Raw genomic sequence first — 24,297 nt, 5'->3', positions numbered from 1 at the left:
CACTTTGCCCTGGGTAGACACAAGGAAGAAATGGGAGCATTTAGAGGGAGAGAAATGGGATAGCATGGAGATAAGGACCTAGACCCTGGCGTTCGCCCTGCTGCTCCAGCACACAGCATCTGCCCTGAGCTCCAGCAGCCCTGGAGACACAGCCCAGGGCTCTGCAGGACACTTGTGCCCATGACATCACAGCAGGGCACAGTTGGTCGTTGTGTGCTCGGCAGGGCCGCGTCAGTGCTGCCATTGATGTGTGGGTGCCAGCTTGTGCGGGCGGCGGGGGCTGTGGATTGTACACACATCAGCCCTGGGGCTGGTGGCAGAGAGGGAGATCTGAGGGCAGGAGTGCACCCCACTGTAACACTGTGGGAAGCTCAGCAAATCCCAGCAGGAGGGAGGTGTGGAATCCTATGGGGAACAAGGCAGCACTTGGGATATTTTTTTTTTTCCTTTCTTTAGGCTGCAAATGGACATTTTCAGGCACATGGGGCTGGCACTCAGTTCCTTGCCCTCCCTGTGCCCTACCCAGTATCATAGGCACCAACTGTGCCAAAATATCCCATAGAGCTCTCCGGATCCCTGGCTGCTGGGCAGGGGTGGCCATGGCACTACCAGCACTCAACCTCTTTTGGTGCTCATCACACCAAAGCCTCAAAATTGAATCAAACATAGTTGGAACACAACGAGCTGCTCCACACCTCACCTGGCATCAATGACGGAGTGGTGGCTGCTCTGTTGTCACCCCAATTCGGGGGTGGTCCCCCACATCCCAACAGAACCCAACAGAACCCTCCCTGGGTCAGCACCCACCGCTTCTCATTGTGGTGTGTCCCCATCGTTGTGCCACCAGGAGCATCCCCATGTCCATGGTGAAGGATCTCTGTAAGCTTTGCCCTGCTATAGTCGACCTGTGGCCATTGGCTCTCATTTTCTTTTTCTTTCTTTTCTTTATTTATTGTGTAAACAGATAACCACTTTTTTTCACAACAGTGCAAGTAAATACCAAAGTCAGCCCATTGAACTGCATCTTCTACAAAGGAAATGTTGAAGCACTTAAGGCAAGATTCTTTTTCAACTCTGACTTCAATTTAACATTGGAGAAATATTGCACTTCCAGGTACTGATCAGCTTAAGGAAATTTGTATGGGAAAAATCCTCCTTTTCTTTTTTAAATGTATTTATTCTTCCATTTAAAAGGTTTACATTACTATGGAAGTTGGTGCTGAGACACATTTGTCTCCACCTTCCTTTAAAAATCCATTCATTCTTGCTCACTTGTCTGTTTGTTGTAATGTAAAGGCACACAATAAAGCTTTATGCATTTATTAAAATATACAGATTTTGGTAAATTTAGATTTCTTTTGTAGTATCTTGATAATATATATACTTATATATATTATATGTATAGTTTTCAACAACACAATCATCTGAAAATAAAGATCACTCCATAACGTATCTGCATATTTTTTTCTTTCTCGTGACACACTACAAGACCCCATTGTACAATGCACCAATGGGCTTCTGGAAACCACAAAAATAAAGTAAAATAAAACCATGGAACAAACTCTTTGAACAAATACACCGATTTCATACCAGAACTGCAGAGAACTGTTACACCAGAAAGTACCATCTGCAAAAAAGCAAGATCTACATCAGAAAGACCGAAAACAAAACGAGAGAAGTGAGGATCATTTACAAGCTGGGGCTGTGACACCGGTGTCGCTCGGGGCGTGAGCCCTCTGCTGTGCAGAGGATGCGTGCTGGGTTGTGTTGCTCTGGTCACAACCTGCAGAGGGACCGAGATCTCATTGGGCTGGTCTGGTGGATGTGAGGTATTTCTGCTCCACACTTTGGGCTCCAGCAAAGGCGTGCTGTGTCCTGGCATGAAGTGGGACTGTAGTGGTGCTGCCAATGCTCTTTTGTAATGTGGTGGCTGCATGAAAATCTCCTTTTAGGGCATGGAGAAATATTTGGGTTACAGCAACACTTGTACCAGCTTCCTGGCCCCTCTCAGCATCTCAGACTGGCCCTAGGCTAATGTTGCCCAGAGGTGACAGACCAAATGACCTTTGCTGGTGGCCCTGGGGATGTGGGCAGCCATCCTGCCCTGCTTCCCTAGGAATGGATGAGGATGGGATGGAGATGGGGAAGGGAAAGGGATGGATAAGGGGTAGGAAAAGGATGGAGAAGGAATGAGGAATGGTGGATGGCTGCAGGGGAACCACAGCAGCCAAAGGGCCCCGCTCAACAAGCTGATAGAACGACAGGTGCCTACAGACGCCAAAGAGCAAGGGATCAGGCTCTCACCAAATGATACTCAGGTGGACACGACAACACACACTGGTACTGCAAACTGCTCTGTAGCAAGAGATTAAGGCTGCAAAAGGAACATCAGGCTTCGACTCAGCAGGGTACTTGGGCACGTGTTTGTGATCCATCAGATGCCTAAATACCATGCAGTTGTGGGACGAGGATGACCACCCCATGGTTTAGTTTGAGAGCTGGTCGGAAAACAGCAACGATCTTTCTCCCTGAAAGCATAAAGCCAGACCTGCAAGGTGCCATCTCTCCCATGTATCTCTAAGGCATCCTTCAGGGGAGCAGCAGGGCACAAGTGTCCATCATGAGGGCTTCAGCACCATTGGGGATAGGCGTGTAGGACAGCTCTCCAAGTAGGTTGGTAGAGTTTATGTGCATTGTGGAGGCTTTTGGGTGAGATGCTCTTGGGTTTCTGCTTGTGGAGGTTTGGGGGAGAAGCAGGAGTGGGGTCCAGAGTGAAGCTTAACAGGTCCTTTTACCAAACCCTTGCCCCCATCTTGAAGCCCTCCCAGTTTCTCCTTTCTGTTTCATGCTAGAAGCGTCACTCTAGAGCAAGCAGCATTTTTATACCTTTTCACACAGTATCCACCAAGCCAAGGTTAAAAACAGCGTGGAGGCCAGAATGAGTGCTGGGATATGCCCACAACAGTTCACAAACAATGGGCTGGTTGTTTTGGTAAAGACAAAATGGTGGGAGCAGTGCCCAGTCCAATCTCAGGGACACTGCATGGGGCTTGCTGACTGCTTGCACATGTCTAGGTCAGGTGTGATCTGAAAGGAGGCCAAGCTCAGGTTCAGGATGCTTGGCTATGCCAGGACTTCAGGATTTGTTTGAGACTGTTTAAAGCAGTGCGCGGGCTAACACTGAATCCTGGTATTCAGGACATTTGGGCCATTCAGGACACTGGGCCTGGGGACCAGTGTGGAGTGGCCTTGTTGCATACACTTAGTGCTGGAACAGCCATGAAGACACCAATTGATGGGGCCAATTGAGCTGAGCCACCCCCTTGGATGAAAGTAGTTCACTTTTGTGTCCTACCTGCCTGTCCCTCTGGTTAAGCTGTCACTGCTGGGTGGTTTGAGGAAAAAGCACACATGCTAAGAAAGTGCCAAACACACAGGAGTGGCTGTAGGGTGACTATTCCCCAGGGAAAACCCATCCCGTCCCCCCATGTGGCTCCTTCCACCTCTCAGAGCCCCCTCAGTTTGGCACATCTCCCACTGGGCGCCAACTGGGGCTCAGCTTGTACCAGGGCTCCAGCATTCCCTGGTGTGGGACTCAGCTGGCAAAGCCCTTGGGTGGGTTTGGTTTGGGGTCAGCAGCGGCTGCGGCATGTGACCCGAGGATCGGAGGTGACAGGATGGTGGTGGAGAACAGGACGGGGCAGGGAAGCCGCAGGCCCTTCCTGGCTGGCTGGCTGCACGGTGTCCCCCTGCTGCCCCACTACTCAGGTGAGTAGTCCAACTCGTCGTTGGCGATGAGGGCCTCTGAGGATGGTTTGTGCCTGCCTTTGCTTTTCGATCTGCTACTCGTCCGATGGCTTTCCTTTGTTCCTGCCATTTGCTGGTATGAGAAGCCCTTGTCCTCGGGAGGGCCCCAGTCTGGGTAGCTCTCACCCTCAGTGGCGTAGGAGAAGCCGTCGTCCACAGAGAAAGGGTCAACATCCACATCATAGCGCTGGTAGGTGCTCTGGTGGAGGGCCTCCTCGCGGGCACTGATCTCCAGCGTGCTGTTCCACATCCCATAGCCAAAGTAAATGAGCAGACCTGGGGTGAATGAGAGTGAGAGACTGTTGGGGAGGGCAATGCTGCACCATCATTCCCCTCCTGGCCCACACTATACCCCAAAGCTACACCTGTCCCCACAACCTATGCCAGCATTCAGCTTCCTCCTGTTCATCTGCAGCCTTGGTGGGAAAGCAGCTCCCAACAGACCTGTCCTGGCCTACTCTGTTGGAAGCCCACATTTCCACCCCAGCAGCATCCCAGCAGACCTTTTCCCTCTGGAATTTTCTTAAGCTCTCAGTATCTCTCCTGCCAATATACACAGCCCTATGTGCCCTGGATCCAGAACACACCAACAAGATGACCTCGTTACCATTGCTGGCACCTGACAAGGTTTTATATGTGCACACAGGTGCAATTGTTAATCACAGCAGTCTGATCTGATGTTCTGAAACCACTTAATTTCTAAAGAACAGGTGAAAGGACTTTGTCTTGATTTGCTCCTTCACTTATTGGCTGAGTGAGCTAGAAAAATACTGAGCATCTTCTCTCTAGCCTAAGGGCTGTATTTGGCTCTACAGTAGCTCAGCTTAGGGCTCAGAGGTGCTCAGAGATGGAGCCTTGCTGTGGTGCCTCAGGAATTACCTGTGAGAGCTGCCTGCCTCCCCTATCCTTACTCTGAAACAAGAGAGGATGTGTGGATATGGAGGATGAAAGCTGGTAGCAATCTCCCCCAAGGGCTGGAAGCTATGAAACTGCTCTGGCATACTGAAGGGAGATTCAAGGTCTGTTTGTGTGATGAACAGACAGGCCTTTTTCCTTATTTCCTCCAACCTTTACAACAATCCACTTTCACACCTTCCCAATGGGGAGAGCATCTACTGGAGTGCTCAGCAAGGGATGACTGTTTTGGATGCTGGCACCAAAGTTCAGGGTCTGCTGTCTGTAGCTGGGGTTCCTATGGGCTGTTGCAATGTCTGTGTTTGCTCATGTGGCTGCTATTTCTCTCTGAGGAGTACTTGGTTCTGATATTCCTTGTTGCTTCAGTTCTCTGTAGTCTGATGCTGAGAGCCTTCAGGAGGAGCTATGAGAGCTACTTGGACAGCACTGCATTTTAGAAATGTGCTGAAATCTTGGTGTGGGCTGCTGAAAGAGCTCAAGCAGGTAAAACAGCAAGAAAGCAGGCAGATTTCTGCAGGAAACCCACCTACTTTCTATCAGAAGACTCATCAGAACAGTCTTAACATGAAGAAGTTTGCTTCCATCAAACTGACATTTTTCTGGAGGTGTGATTTTTGTGTTAGTTTGGGGCCTTGATTAACAGATTTCTAAGAACTCCAGCATTATGAGGAGCAAATGCAAGAGACTGGGTATCCCGGCTGCAAAAAGCATTAGTCACCGATGCTATTACCACCCTTTCAAAGCTGGGTCAGTAGTAAAATAATCTGGGACTCACCCACGACACACCAGACAGCAAATCGGATCCATGTGACTGTGGAGAGCTTCAGCATAAGATAGATATTCACCAGCATGGCGAACGCAGGGACGAAGGGGAGGCAGGGTGCCATGTAGGGCAGCTTCTTGGGGTTCTCTGGCTGCTGCAGGATGACAAACACCAGCACAACGATGAGCAGGATCATCAGCACCACAAGGAGAATGGCCCACCAGCTCTGCTCAGAGATGTAGTCTGACCCGAAAATAATGAAGGAGCAGAAGATGAACATCAGGACAAAGAGCAGGAGCACACAGGTGGTGACTGTATGGCCAGTGGCTACTGTGGGCCGATCCATCTTCCCTGGCAGCCCCAGGTGGATCCGCATGGTGTAGTAGCGAGGGCCGATCAGCTTCTTCAGCTTGATGAGGTAGATGTTCTCAGACTCATCCGCCTCAATCCCCGAGGTCATGTCGACTGTGCCGTAATTGGGGTGATTCACGTTGTAGGTGGATTTATCAGATTTCCCAATGAGCATCTCGTTGTCCCCCAGCGATGGAAGGTTTTTTGCCCCACATGTGTTGGTTGGTGGGCCTGTGAACTCTTCTCCTTCACTGCCTGGGGAGCAAGCTTCCTTCTCACAGTCAGCCAAGATACCCTCTTTCTTTTTGGTGTGCTCCTCGGAGAGGAACTTAACGAAGCCATCAATGTCACTCTCAGGCTGGTACCGGAGGAGCAGGACACAGACAGACACCAGTGTATAGGCAAGCAGCGTGCCAATGGACATCATCTCTATCAGGTCCCGCAGGCTGACCAGCAAGGAGAGCAGAGCTGCGAGAAACCCAGAGACAATACAAGCCACCACTGGAGTTTCTGTGTAAGAACTGACATGGGACAAAAACCTGCAGCAAGAAAGTGGTTACAGAAGGTTAAAATTGCAGATTGAAGTGGCTGCTTGTTATAGTTGCCCTTACCTTGCTGGGAAGGCAATGAAGAAAGCCAAATGCTTGTGTACATATGACTGACCTGAAAAGCAGCCCATCACCAGCCATGGCATAGATGACTCTTGGCATTGGGAAGAGAGAGCCCAGCAAGCTGACTGTCAGGCCTGCCACAGACCCAATGGCAACGATGAACTTGGCTGCATAGAAGCCACGTGCCACAAACATTTCCATCAGCGGGGACTCGGTGTCGATGGCATCGTATGGCACCATCAGTGTGAGGATGATGCTTACCTGGGGAAGGTGAACAGGACAGAGGATCAGCTGCAGCCCTGAGCTCTGCTGGAGGCTTGCAGTTACAGGGGCTACTTCGCAAGGGTGGGAAACATGCAAAAAACCCTGAGTTCTCCTGTGGAGAAGATGTAAAATGCAGAGGTTTGAGCTGTGTGTGATTTACTGTGGTGTGGTTAATCCAGGGGCTCTGCTACCTCGATCTCTGCCACCTTAGGGCAACGAGGAGATATCCTTAACCTGAAATTCCTAGTACAGACATGCATTTACTGGGTGCAGAGAGGCCGGACAGGCTGTGGCCATCCATGTATGTCCTGCCCCACAGAATGCTTGCTTTAACTTCTTCCCGACTCACAGTGGATGGCTGTACACATATAGCTAGTACGTATGGACATGCATTCATATCTATACACATATAGCAGGTACTTACGGATACGTATGCTGTCAAGCACGCGACGAGTGAGGCCGTGATGGCATAGGGGATGGAGGTGTTGGGGCTCTTTGCTTCTTCTCCTGTGGTAGCGATGATGTCGAAGCCAATGAAGGCATAGAAACACGTTGCAGCCCCTTTGAGAACCTGGACAGAAGAAGCAGTGTCTCAGTGCCAAGAAGGTGGCTAGCACCCAATTGGGAACAAGTGATCAAGCAAAACCATTTTGTGCTTATTTAACTTGCATTGGGGTGTAGTGTTAGGGTTGTGTGGAGGCACTGAAAACACTACGGATCCTGAGGGATTGACTGACTCCCCATCATCCCTCCCCACAACCATTTATATTAGTAGAGACTTGTAGTGTGTTCATGTGTTCCATGTTAGTGGGACTTCTTGCCAGGCAGCAAGATCTGCTAGCAGAGGAAGCAGAGCAGAGAGAGAGAACATGGACAGTCAGATGTGCACCACTCTCCAAACAACCTCTGCTTTCCTTGGAAGCTGCAGACAGGTTGGAACACTTGGAAGAGGAATTATTTGTACTGCTGGTTATTTTATTATGTTTTTTCTTAATGTACAATACTAGCATGTTTATAAGAAACAAACACTGAAGCTGGCTAGAGACTGCATAGCTGTAAGGAGAGCTCTAATTTGTAGTTGCAAAGCCCTTGCATGCATCTGGCTGGCTGGATGTTGCATGTCCATCACATCTGTCTCAGTTCTTTAGCGATGGAGCACACAGGAGAATTCACCTCTTTCAGGGGACAGTCTGTAAGTCACTTTTCAAAGCATCTCTATGCTTCTGTGGATTTCAAGCTTGTGTTGTGGTGGATTAACTTCTACAAATAATTTCAGAGAAAAACAGCCATCCGGAAGCCATAGGAAGACTCTATTGTTTTTCATGCATTTTGGATAATGTATCTTTTAAAACCATGTATTTTTTTGCCAAGGGAGGTCTGGAAAATTGAATTGGAACCAAGCTCCTATTTTAGGCACTCTTTTTTTTTTTTTCTTTCCTATTTTATGGCAGAAAAAGACAGGTACCATCCAAAAGTAAATCTGACCTCTGTTCTTAAATGGGCCTGAGCACTGTGCTCCTCACTGCCATGCTCCAGAAGAGAAATGCTGATTTACAGACGTGGAAGGACAGCATGTCTGCTTGGGATCCTTTTAGCAATCAAGGTTTTTGGTGTACTTTACTTTCTTGCTTATTTTTCCACACAGAATCCCAATGGAGTCAAGCAGTGTAAATCTGAGAAATTATCTTGGGCTTAGGCCAGCTGAGATATTTTCAGACTCTGTTCATCTTTGGATAAAAACCAGTGCAAGCAAGCTAAAAAAGCCAAATATGTCCAAATTCTCAGTAAGCTTTGAGGGAACATCCACAAAATAAGCACTGGCAGGTGGCATTATGAAGTGCTCAAAACAAATGCTCGAGAACATTGTTATTGAAGAGCAGCCAACGTAAGTATCTCCCCCTCTGCAGGGGATGGGCAGGATCCTCCTGAGCTCTTCCTTGGACAGCCACTGCGTTTTGCTGCTGTGAGCCTGATGATGAGAGACATTTCCTGGTGTATGCTTTCAGATGCTATTTGGCCAGCCAAGAGGGCATCTAGGAAAAGGACTGAGATTATTTTAAGAGTGGCAGGAGATGCAGGCAAAGCACTGCCGTGTCCCTCAGGTTTGGCAGAGTGAGGATGGATGGGCCCAAGCTGGGAGCTGGATGCCTCTGGCCAAAGCTGGGTGGGATGAGCAGGGCTAGAACCTGAGGAGTGAAGTGGAAGTGGGGGCTGCACACCATAAGCAAAGCTGAACACATGGCAGAGGTGGCACCACGTGGCCCACTGTGCACAAGACTTACCCCCGGCCATCCAAATGGCAGGAACTGCCCTTCAGACCAGTTGTCACTTTTGATGAAGAAGAGCCCAGCAATCATAATGAAGACCCAGACTGCCAGGTTAATCACATTGAGCACATTGTTCAGTCCCACTGAGTTCTTCACACCCATGGCCACGATGATGGTGACGATGATGGCAATGACCAGAGCAAGAAGGTCAGGGTATGACTCCTCTCCTTTCCCTGGGTAAGAGAAAAGAGGTGTGTCACTGTTTGTCTATAGCTAGGCTAGGTGACCCTTCCCACACAGAAGATTTTATGACTCTATGAAAATGCTTTTCAGATCCCGAAGTTCTGCAAGTACTCCTTGTTCTCATTGCAAAGCTGATCTCCAGGTGACTGTGCCACTGCAAGGCAAAGCTCTTTTATTGAGGTGATAAATCCTGATGCCTCAAGATACTGTCAGGAGTTTTTGGAGAGCAGAAAACAAATGATCATATCCCAGTTTGCATCACAAATTAAAAGTCAATCAAACATTAAATTTTCACAGCAAAGCTACAAGACAGCTTGCTGTTGTTACTGGTAAGAACAGTAGGCTGTTGCTGGTCACGCAGAACCACCCCAGCCCTGAGCTTCTACATGTCACTACTACAGGCTCTCCCTAAAATTTCTGTGTGGGTTTTAACAGGGCTGAGCAAAATGTTCCTGTTCTATTGTTAGCATCTGAGATAGAAATATATATATTTTTTTCTGAGGTTCTGATCGTCTAAATGCTGGTTTGGTCCAGAGAGGCTCAAAGTATTATATCGTATATCCCTGCACCTAGAACCCAGACTCTGAACCAGATGCAAAGTACCAGAGGCTGACGGATGGTAAATAATGAATGAAGCCTAATATCCATGTCTCACTTCTGACGAGCTTCCAATTACATTTCAGGCCCTAATTAACGGAGGAGGCTCTGCACAAAAAGACACACATCTCTCCAGCCCGATTCTCACCAAGCCCGTTCAGTGTCCCAACGCTGCTGATCATCCAGCGGCTGATGGTGTGGTTGGCCAGAGAGTCAAACATGCTGCTGAGGGCACTGGCACCCGCTGCTGTGCCGATCAGATACTCCAGGATGAGATTCCAGCCAATGAAGAATGCTACAAATTCCCCCACTGTCACATAGCTGTAAGTATAGGCAGAGCCTGTGGTCTTGGGGACCCGCACTCCAAACTCAGCGTAGCAAACACCTGTTTGGAAAGAAAAAATGTTTATATATTAAAATTCATCCACAGAGAGCATCTGTGGGCAGTATGGTGGTGTGGTCGTGGTGACCCTATTTCCATACAGTAGCTTTGATGGTGACAGATGTTCCTTCTTCATCTGATAGAGATGCTAATGTGTTCTGTGCTGTTTCCTCTTAAGATGTTGTGTGCATATTCTGGGTCACTACAATGCAGGTGCATGTATGAGCACTGCCCTGTTCATCCTGCTCTCACTCTAGCCATGCCAGATGAGTCTAAAGCCATCTCTCACAAAGAACTAAGTTATTTTAACACTTAAGTATTGCTTGTAGATCTCATACTGAGGATTAACTGCAAAACTGTAAAGAAAGGGGAGAGGTGAAAAGTGTGTAACTGGAGCTGCTTGGGAGGAGATTTCAATGGGATTTAATACTTTCCAGACTTACTACATCAGGGTATTTTTCAATAAAATCCTGATCCTAACACACTGCTATCTTGAAACAACCATCAGATTTTATTAAGTAGTTGTGGATGGACGAAATCAGAAATTCTCAGGGTGTTGGTCAGGGTAAGTGCTGGCAGGACCGCATTGGTGGGGTCCTTGTTCCTAGCTACAGTTTTCAACACAACTCTTCCAAACTGGAGTTCTATAGGGCTGGCCCAGCTACGAGAGCAACAAGATGTCCCAGTCATCCAGTCCCACACAGTCATTATTCAAAGCTGATTAAAAATGCATGCATTCCGCAAAGGTAAGACATTCACGGATAACTGCAGGCTTGAATGATTTATGAAACAGGTGCTCTGGTGGGGACAAGTGTCTGGTTTCTGTCTTTGGTAGCTTTAAAAATCATATAATCTTTCTTGGCAGCAGTACTTTCAGCCAACGACAAGATAAGGCTTGAAGAGGGTTCTTATTGATGCACGGCGATAATGGCAGAGCAGATATTTTTGTATGTATAAAATGTTTGAGTTTCCAATTACTCTACAGGGATTCCAAAATCGTCATCTTTCTCTATTCATTGTATACTGCAGCCTGTAGGGTTTATCTGCTTTAGGTTTCAGTGTATATTAAGAAATAAATCAATCTTTATCATAGCATGTGGTAGCAGTCCGGGGGGCTGGGAGGTGCAAAACTTGTGTTCATACCTGACTGCCACTGAGTTAATAGCAGGTGGCATTAATAATGGCATTTTAATTCACAATTCTACAGGTCCTCCAGCAGAAGTAGAGTTCACAGCACTCCCCTCTGTATGCATGGCTTAAAAAGGAAGATGATATAACTTATTAGGGCATAGATTTTCTCTTACTAATCTCAGCTCCATCTGTAGTGTAGTACTGATAATAAAGCTTCATAACTGAATGTTACTCTGTGCATATGGCTGTGACAAACCCCAATGCCATCAAACTCAGTGGCATTCCCATTTCCCAGAATGATTCCCAAATTTCTGTGGAACCAGGACCTTGCAACACTGCTAAGTTCCATCTCTTCTTTGCAGGTGCCATTTCCCCTTTTGATGCAAAAGAAATCCTGACCTCCATGGAATGTCTGCTACCAACGGTCTCGTCTCTTCTCAGCCACTTCTGAGCATTACAGCCCCTCTCAGCACCAGCAATCTACACTACATTCTGGAAGGAGCATCTTCATCCAAAGACCCTAGGCTAATTTGCAGGTAATGGGCTTTGACTTGATAACCAAGGGTGAGCACAGGTGATGTGGATATCTGCCCGAGCTGTGAACCAGAGCAACTCCTTAAAATCCATCCATGCACACTTGCAGGATGTGAAGTGAGAGCTGAAATCCCCACTGCAGCCTGTCCGGCTCCCAGCCCTTACTGGGTTTCACTTGCCAAAAATGCGCTGCTGTTACAAACAACAGCAGTGTCAATGATGAAGCAAGGAAGTGGCCAAGGAGATAATGAAAACACTTTCCCAGGGCTGCACAAGCAGGGGGGAGATGAAAGCAGGGCTGGGAGCGGCAGAGCTTGTGGGGCCGGCAGGAGCTCCCTGCTGTGGGGCAGGGCCCACAGCTTGGGGGAAAAAAGCTCTTTTTGGGGACAACGTGTTTTCTCAGAGAGGACCCACCCAGGTTGCTCCACTTCATTTGGTTTGCATCACAAAATGGGCTGTGGTGAATGGGGAAAGCACAATAATCCAAGGACTTGAAAAGTAAAGTCAGGTCATTCCCATCCCGCATTGAAGTCCTTTGTCACTGAGTCAGGTTTCCTTGTCCAGCCCACACACGCAAGCTGGATTGCCAGACTGACACAGCATGCAAAGTCCTGTGAGCGGGGAGAGCGGGGGCATCACATCATCATGTTAGCGCTGATCTGGAAAGGACAAATGCCAGCAGTACTGGCTTATGTGGAAACTGCAGCTCAGGCCATATGCTCAGCTGGGTTCACGGGAGGCAATTCGCTGACTTTTCACTGAAATATTTAATTCCTCCCTCTCTGCACATTGCTTTGTTTACTTTATTTTGTTGGAAATTCAAAGAGTGATCCTGAGTGAACGGGAGCCAATAAGAATGTTTCCAAAGGTAGCAGAGGAGTTGCAGGGCTCAGCCCCACCTGCACCGTCCTGCTGGCTCCTCGTACCTGGGCACCCCATCCAGGTGGGGAACACCAGTGCAAAAGGGGTTTTCAGCGTAAGGAGATGTCATTACCCCTCTGTGATGTCTCTGTCCTGGTTGCCATCTCCTCATGGATATTCCCAACATCACGAGACCAGTGCTGGTCATTGGCATGCTGTTCAGCCATGAAGGTAGCCAGAGTGTACCCAAGACCACACTCAAAACCTGCTAGAATGACTCACCTGACAAGATGGAGGCGACAGCAGCGATGATGAAGGACACGATGACTCCAGGCCCTGCCATCTCCTTGGCCACCAGGCCGGACACCACATACATACCGGTGCCCACGCAGCTGCCAACACCAAGGGAGATAAGGTCGAGCGTGGTGAGGACCTTGGCCAGCCGTGTGCCCTGTCCTCCTGCTGTCCCTGTGCCCTCCAGCATTGACTCCACAGGCTTGGTGCGCAGGACGCGGGAGCGCAGAGCATGGCCTGCAGCCCCCCATGGCACCCGCCGTGGGTCCAGGCGTGACAGGAGGCCGCTCATGGCTGCTGCTGGGTGTCCCAGGCTGAATCTGTGCTCAGGGCTGCGGCCGCATTGCCAGTTCTCCAGTGATGGCAACCCAGCTGCAAGAAAGAGAAAAGGTCTCACAGTGTCTGTTTGAGCTGAAACAGCAAAGGGAGAGGTGTTGTCCCAAGGGGGTAAGTTATCAATATCATCCCCCACACAGCAGGAACCTGAAACCCTCCAAGTGCCTAACAAATACCAAAAATGCTCCTGGGCAGCCATGAGGGGCTGGGGCACATCAGGTCACCTCTCTGAATACTTCCAAATGTTGCTGCCTGAGCCAGTCTGCTCTACATGGTGGTTACACCTTCCCAGTCATAAGATTGGCTCCAAGAGCTTGAATTAGCTCATGCTTTTTCCTCGTCAGTTATACTTTCAGGCACTCTTCAGACACAGCCCTTTTCTTTCCTTGTCTTTCTCTTGTTTTTAACAGACTGCATAGTTCCCAGGCAAGAAGAAATGACCCCCTGGTGATGTGTGATGACTTCGAGAAAAACACCAAGAACTGACAATCTCTGCATACTGATACACAGGAAAAAAAGGAAATATTTTTTCTTTAATATGCATTTTAGCCTGACAGTTTCCTTCCTATTGGTGCAGAAATTTTTATTATCATTATTGCCCTGGAGCCAAAACAATTATTCTTTCAGTCTTTACATCCCAAACAAATTACATTGTGTCTACAAGGCAGCCTTGTCTTGCTGGAGTTTATTAAATAAAACACAGCATTTGTTTCACGTTTTGGTTGATTGCAGTTCGAATTGCTCTGTTCCTCACCTCGAGCGACCACAAGCTGAAAGGATGCATGTTCTAGCTAAGGATATTCTTTTCCTTTGCAGGTCTTTATCAGTACTCCATGTTGAGCTGGAAGGACTTGGGTGGGTCTGCCTGGGTTTGCATCAAACAGACCTCAGCTAAACAGAACACTGGGCAGAAATAGCTGCCTGGTTTGTGAACAGCATCAGTCCAGATGCCCTTATTTCTGTGCTGTTTCCTCTTGCAGTCTGTAAGGTAAGAAAATAATCCTTTCTGGCCAGTGGCTGGGGTGGCAGAGGGCCCTGAGTTGCTGAAGGCGATGCTTCAGTAACAGCTGAAATGAATTTACTCTGTTATTGTGGCTATACTCAATGAGAGTGATCATTTGAAAGTATCACTGGTATTTAAGTGAGAGCAGAATATTGCTACTCCATGACTTGGAAACATCCTCTCCCCTCCCACAGCCTTAAGAAATGCCTGATGGAGGGACATCATTGAGTACCAAGGAGGCTGAGTGGCGCTGTGCTGGGGGCCAGGGCCAGCTTGGCTATCTCTGCTGCCATTGTGCTCATTAGCAACCGCTGTTTGTACCACAACAGTGTTCTTCATTAGCGCAAATGAACTAAAACAGAAATCACATTGGAAGGGGAAGCCTCGATGTTTAGAGGCACAACTTTCTAAGTGTGTGATTTGGTGCCAAATTACTCCTGACCTAAACCTGCTGCTTTCTGCTTTGCCCTCATTGCCCCAACACACACCCACTGCCTGCCAAGGTGACTCATTTAGTCCTTATGTTAATGAGTGCCCTCTACCTGGGGGGCTCCGGGATGTCCCTGTGCAAAGCCCTCTGTAAAGGATGCAGGGAACACAAGTAGATTCAGGGTGTTGATGGTGATAGAATAGAAGAGAGAGCTCCAGGTGGTAAGGTGCCAGCTGGGGGTTCTCACTGAGATGTAATGGCTGGGTTTCCTCCTGCTTTCTCCTTGTAGAAGTCATTATGGTACAGGAAATCTCCCTACTGCCTGCAGAGGTCCCAGTTTGCTGCAGGAAGGTGATGGGAGAGCTCCTTCCTCCTTGCAGCTGATCTAGTGGTTGGCAACCCAGCCCACAGCAGGGGGGTTGGAACTTAATGATCTATAAGATCCATTCCAGCCTCAGCCTTTGTATGATTCTACATGCCCTAGAAAACAGGGTCAGAGCAGACTCCTAGCAAATCCCACAGCAGCAATATTAACGCAGGTGCTGGCGGAGCAAAATTCATGCTTCACTCCAGGTGCAGCTGGGCGTTGAGATGACTCAGTACTCAAACAGAATGGGAAATAAATCTGGAGAGAGACAAAAGCATCCCAATGCCTGCTGATACAACAGCATTTTTGCCCCACTTGGGGCTGTGTGTGCAGCTGGGCTGCAGCATTGCTTGCAGGAAGGCAGCACGGAGAACTGCTATGCAGGAGCTGCAACCCACGGTGTGAGAGAATAGAAAGGGAGAGTGGAAAATCCCTGCCAGCCTCACTTCCCTGAACACTGTGTTGTTTTTAGTTTTAATTACTATGCTGGTAGCTGTGAGCTGGGCAGTAGGAGCAGACACAAGATGTGGTTTTCATTACGGCCCGGCAGCAGGGAGAGGAATGACGTCAGTGCCGGCAGCCACGGGGCAGAGGGATGCTGCTGTGGGCTGCTCGTCACGCTGCTGCTTTCTGTGTGGGTTTGGACTTTTGTGTGCTCAATTTGCAGCCTCAGAGCACTGCACAGAGCTTCAGCATCTGCCTTTCTGCTGCTAATTTGGGGATTTTTAAAAATCCTTTCCAATTTCTACCTGCATTCAAGTGCAGCAGTTATTATTTTAAGCTAAAATTATCACTAAAAAGGAAAACATGGTGAAATATTTTAGGTTTAAGCCAAATTTAGTGATGAGACTACTGAAAAAAAACAACAACAAAACCAGCCTCAGGGCTGTTATGTGGTGGTTTTGGTTGTGTTTTTTTGTCTTTATAGCCAATTGGAGGGGTTGGACAGTTCTTTTCTGTTCTTCTTTCATCTGTGTTTTTTTAGGTGCTTTACCAATATTAATATTGCTGCAAGTTGGCCAAACACCATTATCTTCTTCTGAGAAATAAGGAAAATAAACACTGAGTTATTTAGCTTGATCAAAGACAGAAGGCAATGGTGCTGCAGACAGGAGTCCTTAAACTCTCTATTCCTGTCTCCTATGCAAGAAAGAGCCAAACCAGCATAACCTCCTTGTTTTGCAGCCTCTGGGACCCACTTCCACAGCTGAAGAGCTAACTCCATTTGAGCACTCATATCAGGACACTGCATCCACAAAGGTGAGCAAAGAGGAACAGATGGAGGTGAAGATGCACACAGGGGTGAAATCGGAGCTGGTTGTGGTAAAGACCAACAGATCCCTTGGTGATGGGTTATTCTGAGCACTGCTGGGCTCATTATGTGCCAGCCTTGCAAGCAGCTGGCCATAGCTGCTGGGATCCCATAGGAAGAAATATCCCCAGGGCTTGAGAGTTATATCCCTCTGGGCATCCTGCTCTGCATCCACCACTGTGCACTTGTGCCTGCAGGAAGCCATGCCATGCAGGCATTCTGGGTTCCCACATGTTTTCTGCCCTTTTTGTCCAGGGAGCACTGACTATGTGTGGTGCAGAGTGGTGTAGCACTGAGCGCCGGGTACTTCTGGCACATCCAGCCATCTGTGAGTGCAGCGCTGTAAGTAATGCAATATGCATGAAGTGCTCCATTTGTGTTTGCAAAAAGCTATTTAACCACTAGGAGGAAAGTAAAAAAAGAATTATGGAGAAAGATGTGTAATCAATTTGCACATTTCTAAGAAGGGCTGGTTTCTCATTGTTGTCTTGAGGTGGTGAAAGAAAAGCCTTGAAGAAGCAGAACAGATCAATAGGTGGGTGAGCTGAACAGAACAGGGCAACCAGGAACTTCTTGGAACAACTGTGCTGAGGGCTCCTTCTAGGGGACCACATGAAACAACTGAATTGCTTCTCCATCAGTAGAATGGAGAAAGCAGATGCCTAACAGAAGCACGAGCGCTTCATGCAGCTGGCTGTTGTAAGGAAGGTGCAGAGAAACTACTCTAAAAATAATGCTCTCCCAGCTGTACCTTGCTGTCATAGTGGACAAGAGCTGCATTTGTACTGAGCTGCTTCGGGCTGAGTAACCAGACAGTCTGTTCTAGAATACCACTGTCTGAAGAAATGCCTTTGCTTTAATAAGATGCAGGAGCAGTTTCTGTAATTACTTGGTTGCACTTTCTCGTTCTTCCCCTGTAGATCCATACTTTTGCACCGTAGAATGGAAGTCATTACGGTTTGCTGCAGGCCAGCCATGAGAGCTTTTTAAATTCAACATAAATCACAGAATGGGCTATTTATTAAGGTGTGAGGCTCTCTAAAGAAAAATGGATTTTTGCTGTTGCAAAGTCTGGCTGATGCATCATTATGACAATTTATTTCGTTTCAGGATATCAATGTGAATTTCAATGGCAAAAACACAAATTACATTTTTTCAGTGAAGTACTGATTTAATACTTTGTTGTCCAAACCAGAAAAAAATAATGACCTGTATATCAAACACAGGATCTGATAATCTATTGTTTTTGTCTCTACTTCTGCTTTGAAGATTGCGGTTGTTACAGACGTTCCTTTACTCCTTGCTAAGGAACTGCTTTTTCCTCCTGGCTGACTCTCACCAGCAGCCTCTCTGGCTTCTGGAAAGCCTTCCATGCAACCATTTAGGAATCCAAACTGGTCTTCTGCACTGTAAGCACATCAGAATTACACACACTGTTCAGCTCTTGCTGGTTTTCAAATGCATTTCTCTTTTGTTTGAGCACGTGGTCTCATTAATTAGTTATCGCGTTTCATCAGCAGTTATGCAAGTGTAATTGATCATGCCTCACTGCCCCGTTTGCATAATTTTGTCTATGGGCTAATTAATGCAGGAGAGGTTCTCAAAGAAACATGTTTCTCAGAAGGAGCTGGAAGGAGAAATTCCTTCAGTGCCTGCTGAGGTCTCCAGGAGGAGCAGTAGTAGATGTAAATCAGCAGGCTCTTTGCACACAACATAGAGAGCTGCAGGGTAATTTGGGTGGCTGTAGCTTGTGTTGCCAATCCCCCAACAGAAGCATGAGGCAGATTCAACTCACTTCCCAGGAAGTGAATAGCAGATCCTGCTGCTTTTATTACATGATTGGCTGCTGCTTATTATTATTCACTAGGACAAAAAATCCTTGCCTTACATGAGTAATCCTCCTGCAATTCAACAGAACTGATTATATGAGTAATGTGAGCACAAGTTGATCAAAGAAGACGGCTTATAAGAGATTTTCTGTGTTTAGTCATTTATCATCATAAGTCAGGCAAACGTGGAGCAGCACTTGAGCAGTGTGTGGTGTGAGTAATACCTGGCGTTGTAGCATGAGTGCTTTCAGACACTTCCCAACAAGCGAGTTATGAATGTACATCCAAGATTAAGTCAGCATATAGGATATTACTAATGAGGCAGAACTGAACGAAGAATGACGTGTTCTTAAAAACACCAATAGCTCAAAAATCATGGTATTATGGTGGTCCTAAGTAATGCACACAAACAGCCTGGTGATGTCCTTGAGTAGCAAGGGAATGGGTGTAGGTAAACATGCTCATGCATAGCTTAAGGCTGGTTTGTCACTAGAGCCCTGGTAGCTAACTGCGTGCTTGTTCTTCACCTCCCTTAGAACTGAATTGAATAGAATAGCTGAAATAATATTGCTGTGGTTCTTGTTTGTGCCGGAGCTCTTGGCCAAAGGAACTTGACACATTACTGCCTTTTATCTTAATTTACTTAGTGTGGAGCTGGCGACCCTAGCTATTAATTGCACATCTCCTGGTCCCTGTTGCTTCCCCAGCCAGTTAATGAGGCAGTGCACAGGCTGGCACACACCTTCTGTTGCCCAGGTGCTCTGAAGAGGTGCTGGCAGACCCAAATGCTTGCCAGTGCTGTCGGCTCATCCCAGCCCAGGGCAAAGGGCAGGCAGCAGGCATATATTTCCGTCATTGTCAAACCAGGGTGTCCAGATCCCACTAGGGCACCGTAACCATATTGCTGGGCATCAGGGAACAGCTGCTCACTTGACACAACTTAACAGATCCATCATTAAAACCTGGTTCAAAATGCTCTTGGGCATATTCTGCTGCTGTTGGCAGAGTGCATCCAGATGTGCTAGTGGCCTCTAGACACAAGAAAGTGCCTTTAGCCTCATATTTTAAGCGTGTGTTGAAGGACTTTGCTCAGAAAGACCCAACCAGCACTCAGGGAGCTCAGGAGGAGTCAACCAAAGCACAAAGCTGTGTCCCAATTACCGACAAGGCATATAGGCAGCAGGAGTTGGTGGTTACCAAGGGCCAGTGCTGAAATCCTACTCACTTGTGGATCAAACACACTTCTTTTTTTTTTTTAAACTATGCTTACATAAGGTTTCTATGCAACATCTCCCTCTCAACACTTGCAGCATAACAGAAGGAATCTCCCAGTAATAATCCATCTCCCTCCATGCAGCAACCCACCTGACCCCTCTAACTCTGTACTCTCGCAATTAAATTGCAGGATTTGAATAACCTGCTCTTCTTGTGTTCATCTGCCAGATAGATTTAATTTATAGTGTTCCATCTTTCAGTAAATTATTGATACAGCTGTCGTGCAGAGGATCAGAAACAATAGAATCACATGATATGTGGCTCTGCTTCACTGTTTTTGTTTTGTCAGTGCCTGGATTTCCCTCTGACAGTTTTATTTCAGGGAAAGAGTAGTTTTCTCCCAGGGATGTTCCATTGAGGTGACAGCAAGGAATCAGCCACTGTAGCAGCATCAACACTAGCTAGAGTGCTCAGCCCCAGCTGAGCCCCGAGCTGATGCCTGCACCACTCAGGGCCACTGTGTGATGAGCCACAGGAAATAAACATATACAAGAAGAAAATAGCTCAGAAGTAGTAGGAGGTTTCCAATTTAAAACCATGATTTTCAACATCTTGTTGCTTGCAAATGAAAAAATGTATTACGAATTTATGTGGCCAATGGATCTAAGTTAGAAACTGCTTCCATTGGCACAGTAGGTGGTTTAATGAGTTCAGAAGGTTCACTCTGGATCGGAGACTCTGGCCAGGCTTTCAGATCCTTAGGAAATGGCTTTAAATGTTTTCTTTGTTTCCTGACTGGACCATTTTGTGCTCATTTGGGCCCAGTCGTGGCTTTATACTTTAAGATTATAGTTAAGCATATACATTATGATGATCTTAATGTCTCAGGTACCATGAAGACAAAATTTTAACCATTTTGGAATTTAGATGTCAGAGAAACTACACATATTCTATTAAAGTCTACTCTGTTATTGTCATAACCATTTTTGTTTTTTCCCCTGAAGAACCTATTTACATCTCCATAAGCTTTTGCTATCCTATTTGCTTGAATGCGGCAGGGTCTTCACAGGAAAACCATTAGTTCAGTCACTGAGAACTGGCTCTGTTCTCATTGAATTTTCTAGAAAAAGTCCTGTTGGATTCAAAGAAAGATGGATGAAATCTTATTATACGTGTATGATCTCAGAACCGAGGAAACAGACTGTCTTTTGCTTCAAGAAAAAAGCAGACAAGTCAGCCTATATATATCCTCCAAAATATTTTGGACTGGAATACTTTCAGATATGATCCCATCTGAGACTCTGCAGTTTCATAAAGAATACATCCTCATAATTTTCACTTAATCCTAAAAAATTATCTTGGGATGGGTAAGATACATTTTCACTTCAGAGTCATGACTGACTCTCCAAGGAAACTGATCTGTGTTTTCAAATGATTGACTTTACTGCAGTGTGAAGAAAGGGGTTTATTTTGGGGAGAGTTAATAAATGGAGGAAGTAGGAAAATTGGGGTGTTCAAAATGCAAGTTGGACACTGATTTGTTCTGCTCTTAGTATGTCATCAAAACTCCCCTTGGGAATGTGCTTGTCTAGGGGCACCTGGTATGTCCTTGTGTCTGACTGGGGAAGTAAAGATCAAAGGTACCATTAAGTCCACTGAGTTCACTTTGTCAGAACAAGACACTGGCTTCCACGCCATTACTCCTGCAGGAAGCCCCATGACTTGCTTTGCTTTGGCTAAGTTACAGCTTCTGGGAGGACATTAAGTCCTGACATAAATTGATGGAGAATTCAGCAGGTTTTCTGATAGTTCCTTTATGAGGTCATCAGCCCTCCACGGATCAAAAATGTGAGCTCTCACTTAAATCAGAATGCTTTGACTTTAGCATCTCAGTACCCATTTCCGTCATGCCTTTCTTAGGCAGACAGAGAAGTAACTCACTGCCTGTTCATCTTTTTCTGTAAAGGCTTTTAACCTCATGAATCAAGTCATCTACCACCTTCTTTTCTAATTAGTTGAACTGACCAGGTACTGTAGGTCTTCTTTTATAAGATTCTTTCTTCAGTACTTTCATTTTTGGCTTTTCTTTCTTTCTCAAACTCCAATACTATTGTTATTTTTTTTTTCCTAATGTATTCTAGAACTCTCATTTTGCAAGGAGAGATTAAAACCGAATAGCAATTGCATGAGCCTTGTAAGGTCTCAGTCCTGTTTAATTGTCTGTGTTTTTTTATACTACATCAATGCCTAATGTACACATTGCCTCCTTCATACCATCTCAGATATGTACTGCATATTGGACTTCACTTTGAGTGGACCCAAGCTGCTTCATCTTCATTATTTACCCCTCACCAGCCTCTACTTTTTTGTCAAAGGTACTGTCATTTCAGTACCTTTGACAGATGAAAATGAGAAATAGCATTTGGGCCTTGGATCCCTGCAATAAAACCTTACTTTCCTGCTCTCGTGCAGCAGGGGTTCCCCAGGGAGCTTAATGTTTTAAGAACAGATAATTAGTTTAATCTAGGTAACTCTTCACTCTAGTATTGCTTTTAGCTTGTTTGGTTTTTGTTTGTTTACAGTACATTGTTCAACTACAGCAAGTCATGTGCCTTATGTGTACCAACAGAATGGGTATATGTAAATACCTTTAGCAATCAGACTTTCAATCTCATGACAGTTTTTGGGCAATTAAACAAATGCCTTGGCATGCTAAAATGTACTTACCTACTACTTAGGGACACTGGGAAGATTAATTAGTTCATATGCTAGATTAAATTAAATAGGGTCCTTTTGAGCTGAGAGTCTTCTCTGGGGCTGACAAGAGAAATATTGCTTCCCATGCCTCCCCAGAGTCTGTGTTGATTTAGGAAGCCCTCTATCAGACCTCTCTAGGCACAGACTGTCACGGGGAGGCACTAAGTCGATCTGTCTAAATGGTCATTTGATAGGTCACGAGACCTGAGCTGGAAAGCAATTTTGAGAGGAAAAAAAAAAACAAAAACAAACAGATGAGGATTTTTAATAAAGTGGTGCACGGGCACATCTACCCGGGGCTGAGGCAGGCAGGCGGCTGATACTCAGCAGTCTGAAAATACCCGTGTGGAATCAATAAACAGCAGCGAGCCGGGGGTGACGTAAAAAGGAAGATAACTCCATTACCATCCTCCTAGTCGGAGCGAGTCGGAGCCAAGAGAGGCCGAGGAGGAGCGGGAGCCCCCGGGCCGCCCCGTCGGGGTTCAGCACTGCGGACAGCGCCCGGCTCGGCTCTCCCCGCTCTGCCGCCCACCCGCCCCGTTGCTCCCCGTCGGGATATTGATGCTGTTTTATTCCTTTCCCATGCACACTGCCCTCCTGCACCGCCTCTACCTTCCTGTCTCGTTCGGTGAGGCAACTTGTAGCCAGAGCTGCCTTTTCGCTTGGGCCAGCCGGCATTTATCCCCTCTCCCCGCCGTTCTCTGTTTCCAATCAATCCCGTGCCGTCAGCCCTGACGTCCCCACCTCCTCCCTTCCATCGAGTGCCACTTTGTCAACACGGGGCTGCGGCCGCTCGGGGCTGAGGGATGGGGCGGCTCTGGGGTCTCTGTCCCAATCGGGGTCTGTCCCAGTTGCTCGGAGGAGCCGCCGCACCGCCGGTACAGGGCTATGGACGGGGTGACCGCAGTAGGGCCGGGGCAGAGCTCTCCACGCTTGGAGTCACGCTGCCCCCACTTCTCCCCCCCACCCCGGGATGCTCCGACCCGCTCTTCCCGGGCGGTGAGGTGGCAGAGCGAGGCGGCGCCTTCCCCCCACCCCAGCACGCTTCATCCCCTCTGCACCCCCTCGGAGCCTTGCGGGCACTCACCGGGCGCAAAGGGCAGCGGGCGGGCGCTGCTGCGGGGCCTCCGCGGGCGAGCAGCCCGGCGGGGACGGCTGTGGTGCTGCAGGCGGCGGGGGGGCTGCGCTGGGCACCGGCGGCCCCGGCTCCCGGCCGCACACGCAGGGCGGAGGGAGGAGGGAGGGAGGGATGGAGGAGGGATGGAGGAGGGCGCTGCAGCTCCTCAATTATTTAGCGCTCCCCCCTCTCCCCGCCTGCCGCATGTGACCGGAGCGGCAATACACCGAGCCGTGCACTGCTGGGCATCCTGCCGGCCCCAGTACGGCCACCAGCGCCGGCTGCCACCCCGCTGTCGCCATCCATCTGCCCGCCCAGGTGTCCCGAAGGCTGCAGCCCGTCCGCCCCCAGCGGCCTCCTACGAGGATGGGTTTCGTCACCCCGCAGCCAGAGGGAGGGGGACGCTCCCCCTCTGCTTTCTGCTTGAGCCGCGCAGTGAGATTTGGGTGCTAATACTGTAATCCCGGAACAGGCAGAATTAAGATTTAAATGAAATGCTTCATGTATTCATGTATTGCAGCACGCCGCCGTGCCCAGTCTGTCTGGGAGGAGTTAGCAGGGGCAGGATATATTTCATTTTTTATATCCATAGCTGCTTTTGGGAATAGCTGTGCAGCATAGTCAGGATTATTCTTGCTTTCCCACTATGTTTTTAATTCTAGATTCTTGCTGTTTGCTTCCCTCCAGAAAAGCTCCCTTCTCTATCTATCTGTATTATCCTCTCACCAACAAACTCGAAAGGGTTTCATCTCCAGAGGTGTTTGGGGAGGATCGTATTTCAGTCTCCATTACAGCGTCATGCTGTAACCCCTAATGTGACCCATTCCCAGCTGCGTGGTGTGCCCTGGAGCTATTCATTCTCTAACCAAGGAAACAAATGTCTGCTGGTAACAACAGAAAGAGATCCTTCA

At 47.6% G+C, this 24,297-nt stretch overlaps 1 protein-coding gene across 1 annotated transcript; it reads right to left on the bottom strand.

Annotated features, from left to right (window-relative positions):
* Positions 1-1,304: 1,304 nt before the first annotated feature.
* Positions 1,305-23,686, bottom strand: SLC7A14 (solute carrier family 7 member 14). The gene is made up of 8 exons (XM_015871972.2): positions 23,357-23,686; positions 13,009-13,392; positions 9,967-10,203; positions 8,994-9,211; positions 7,136-7,282; positions 6,500-6,708; positions 5,498-6,375; positions 1,305-4,083 (listed from the first exon to the last, which is right to left on the bottom strand). The coding sequence occupies exons 2-8, from the start codon at positions 13,310-13,312 to the stop codon at positions 3,761-3,763; spliced, it is 2,316 nt and encodes a 771-aa protein (XP_015727458.1). The 5' UTR covers positions 13,313-13,392; positions 23,357-23,686; the 3' UTR covers positions 1,305-3,760.
* Between the last annotated feature and the right edge of the window lie 611 nt (positions 23,687-24,297).

This window comes from Coturnix japonica, chromosome 9 (genome assembly GCF_001577835.2).
Source record: "Coturnix japonica isolate 7356 chromosome 9, Coturnix japonica 2.1, whole genome shotgun sequence".
NCBI classification, from domain to species: domain Eukaryota; kingdom Metazoa; phylum Chordata; class Aves; order Galliformes; family Phasianidae; genus Coturnix; species Coturnix japonica.
Note: the sequence above shows the minus strand (reverse complement) of the source record. Positions and strands in the feature narration are given on the sequence as shown.

What these genes read in the sequence shown, in the direction of transcription:
- SLC7A14 (XM_015871972.2), bottom strand. Translation starts at nt 13,312, where the DNA reads ATGAGCGGCCTCCTGTCACGCCTGGACCCACGGCGGGTGCCATGGGGG. An exon ending in GGTGATGGGCTGCTTTTCAG is followed by an intron (nt 6,376 to 6,499) that starts GTCAGTCATATG and finishes TTCTTGCTGCAG; the next exon opens with GTTTTTGTCCCATGTCAGTT. An exon ending in TGCTGTCTGGTGTGTCGTGG is followed by an intron (nt 4,084 to 5,497) that starts GTGAGTCCCAGA and finishes CATTCACCCCAG; the next exon opens with GTCTGCTCATTTACTTTGGC.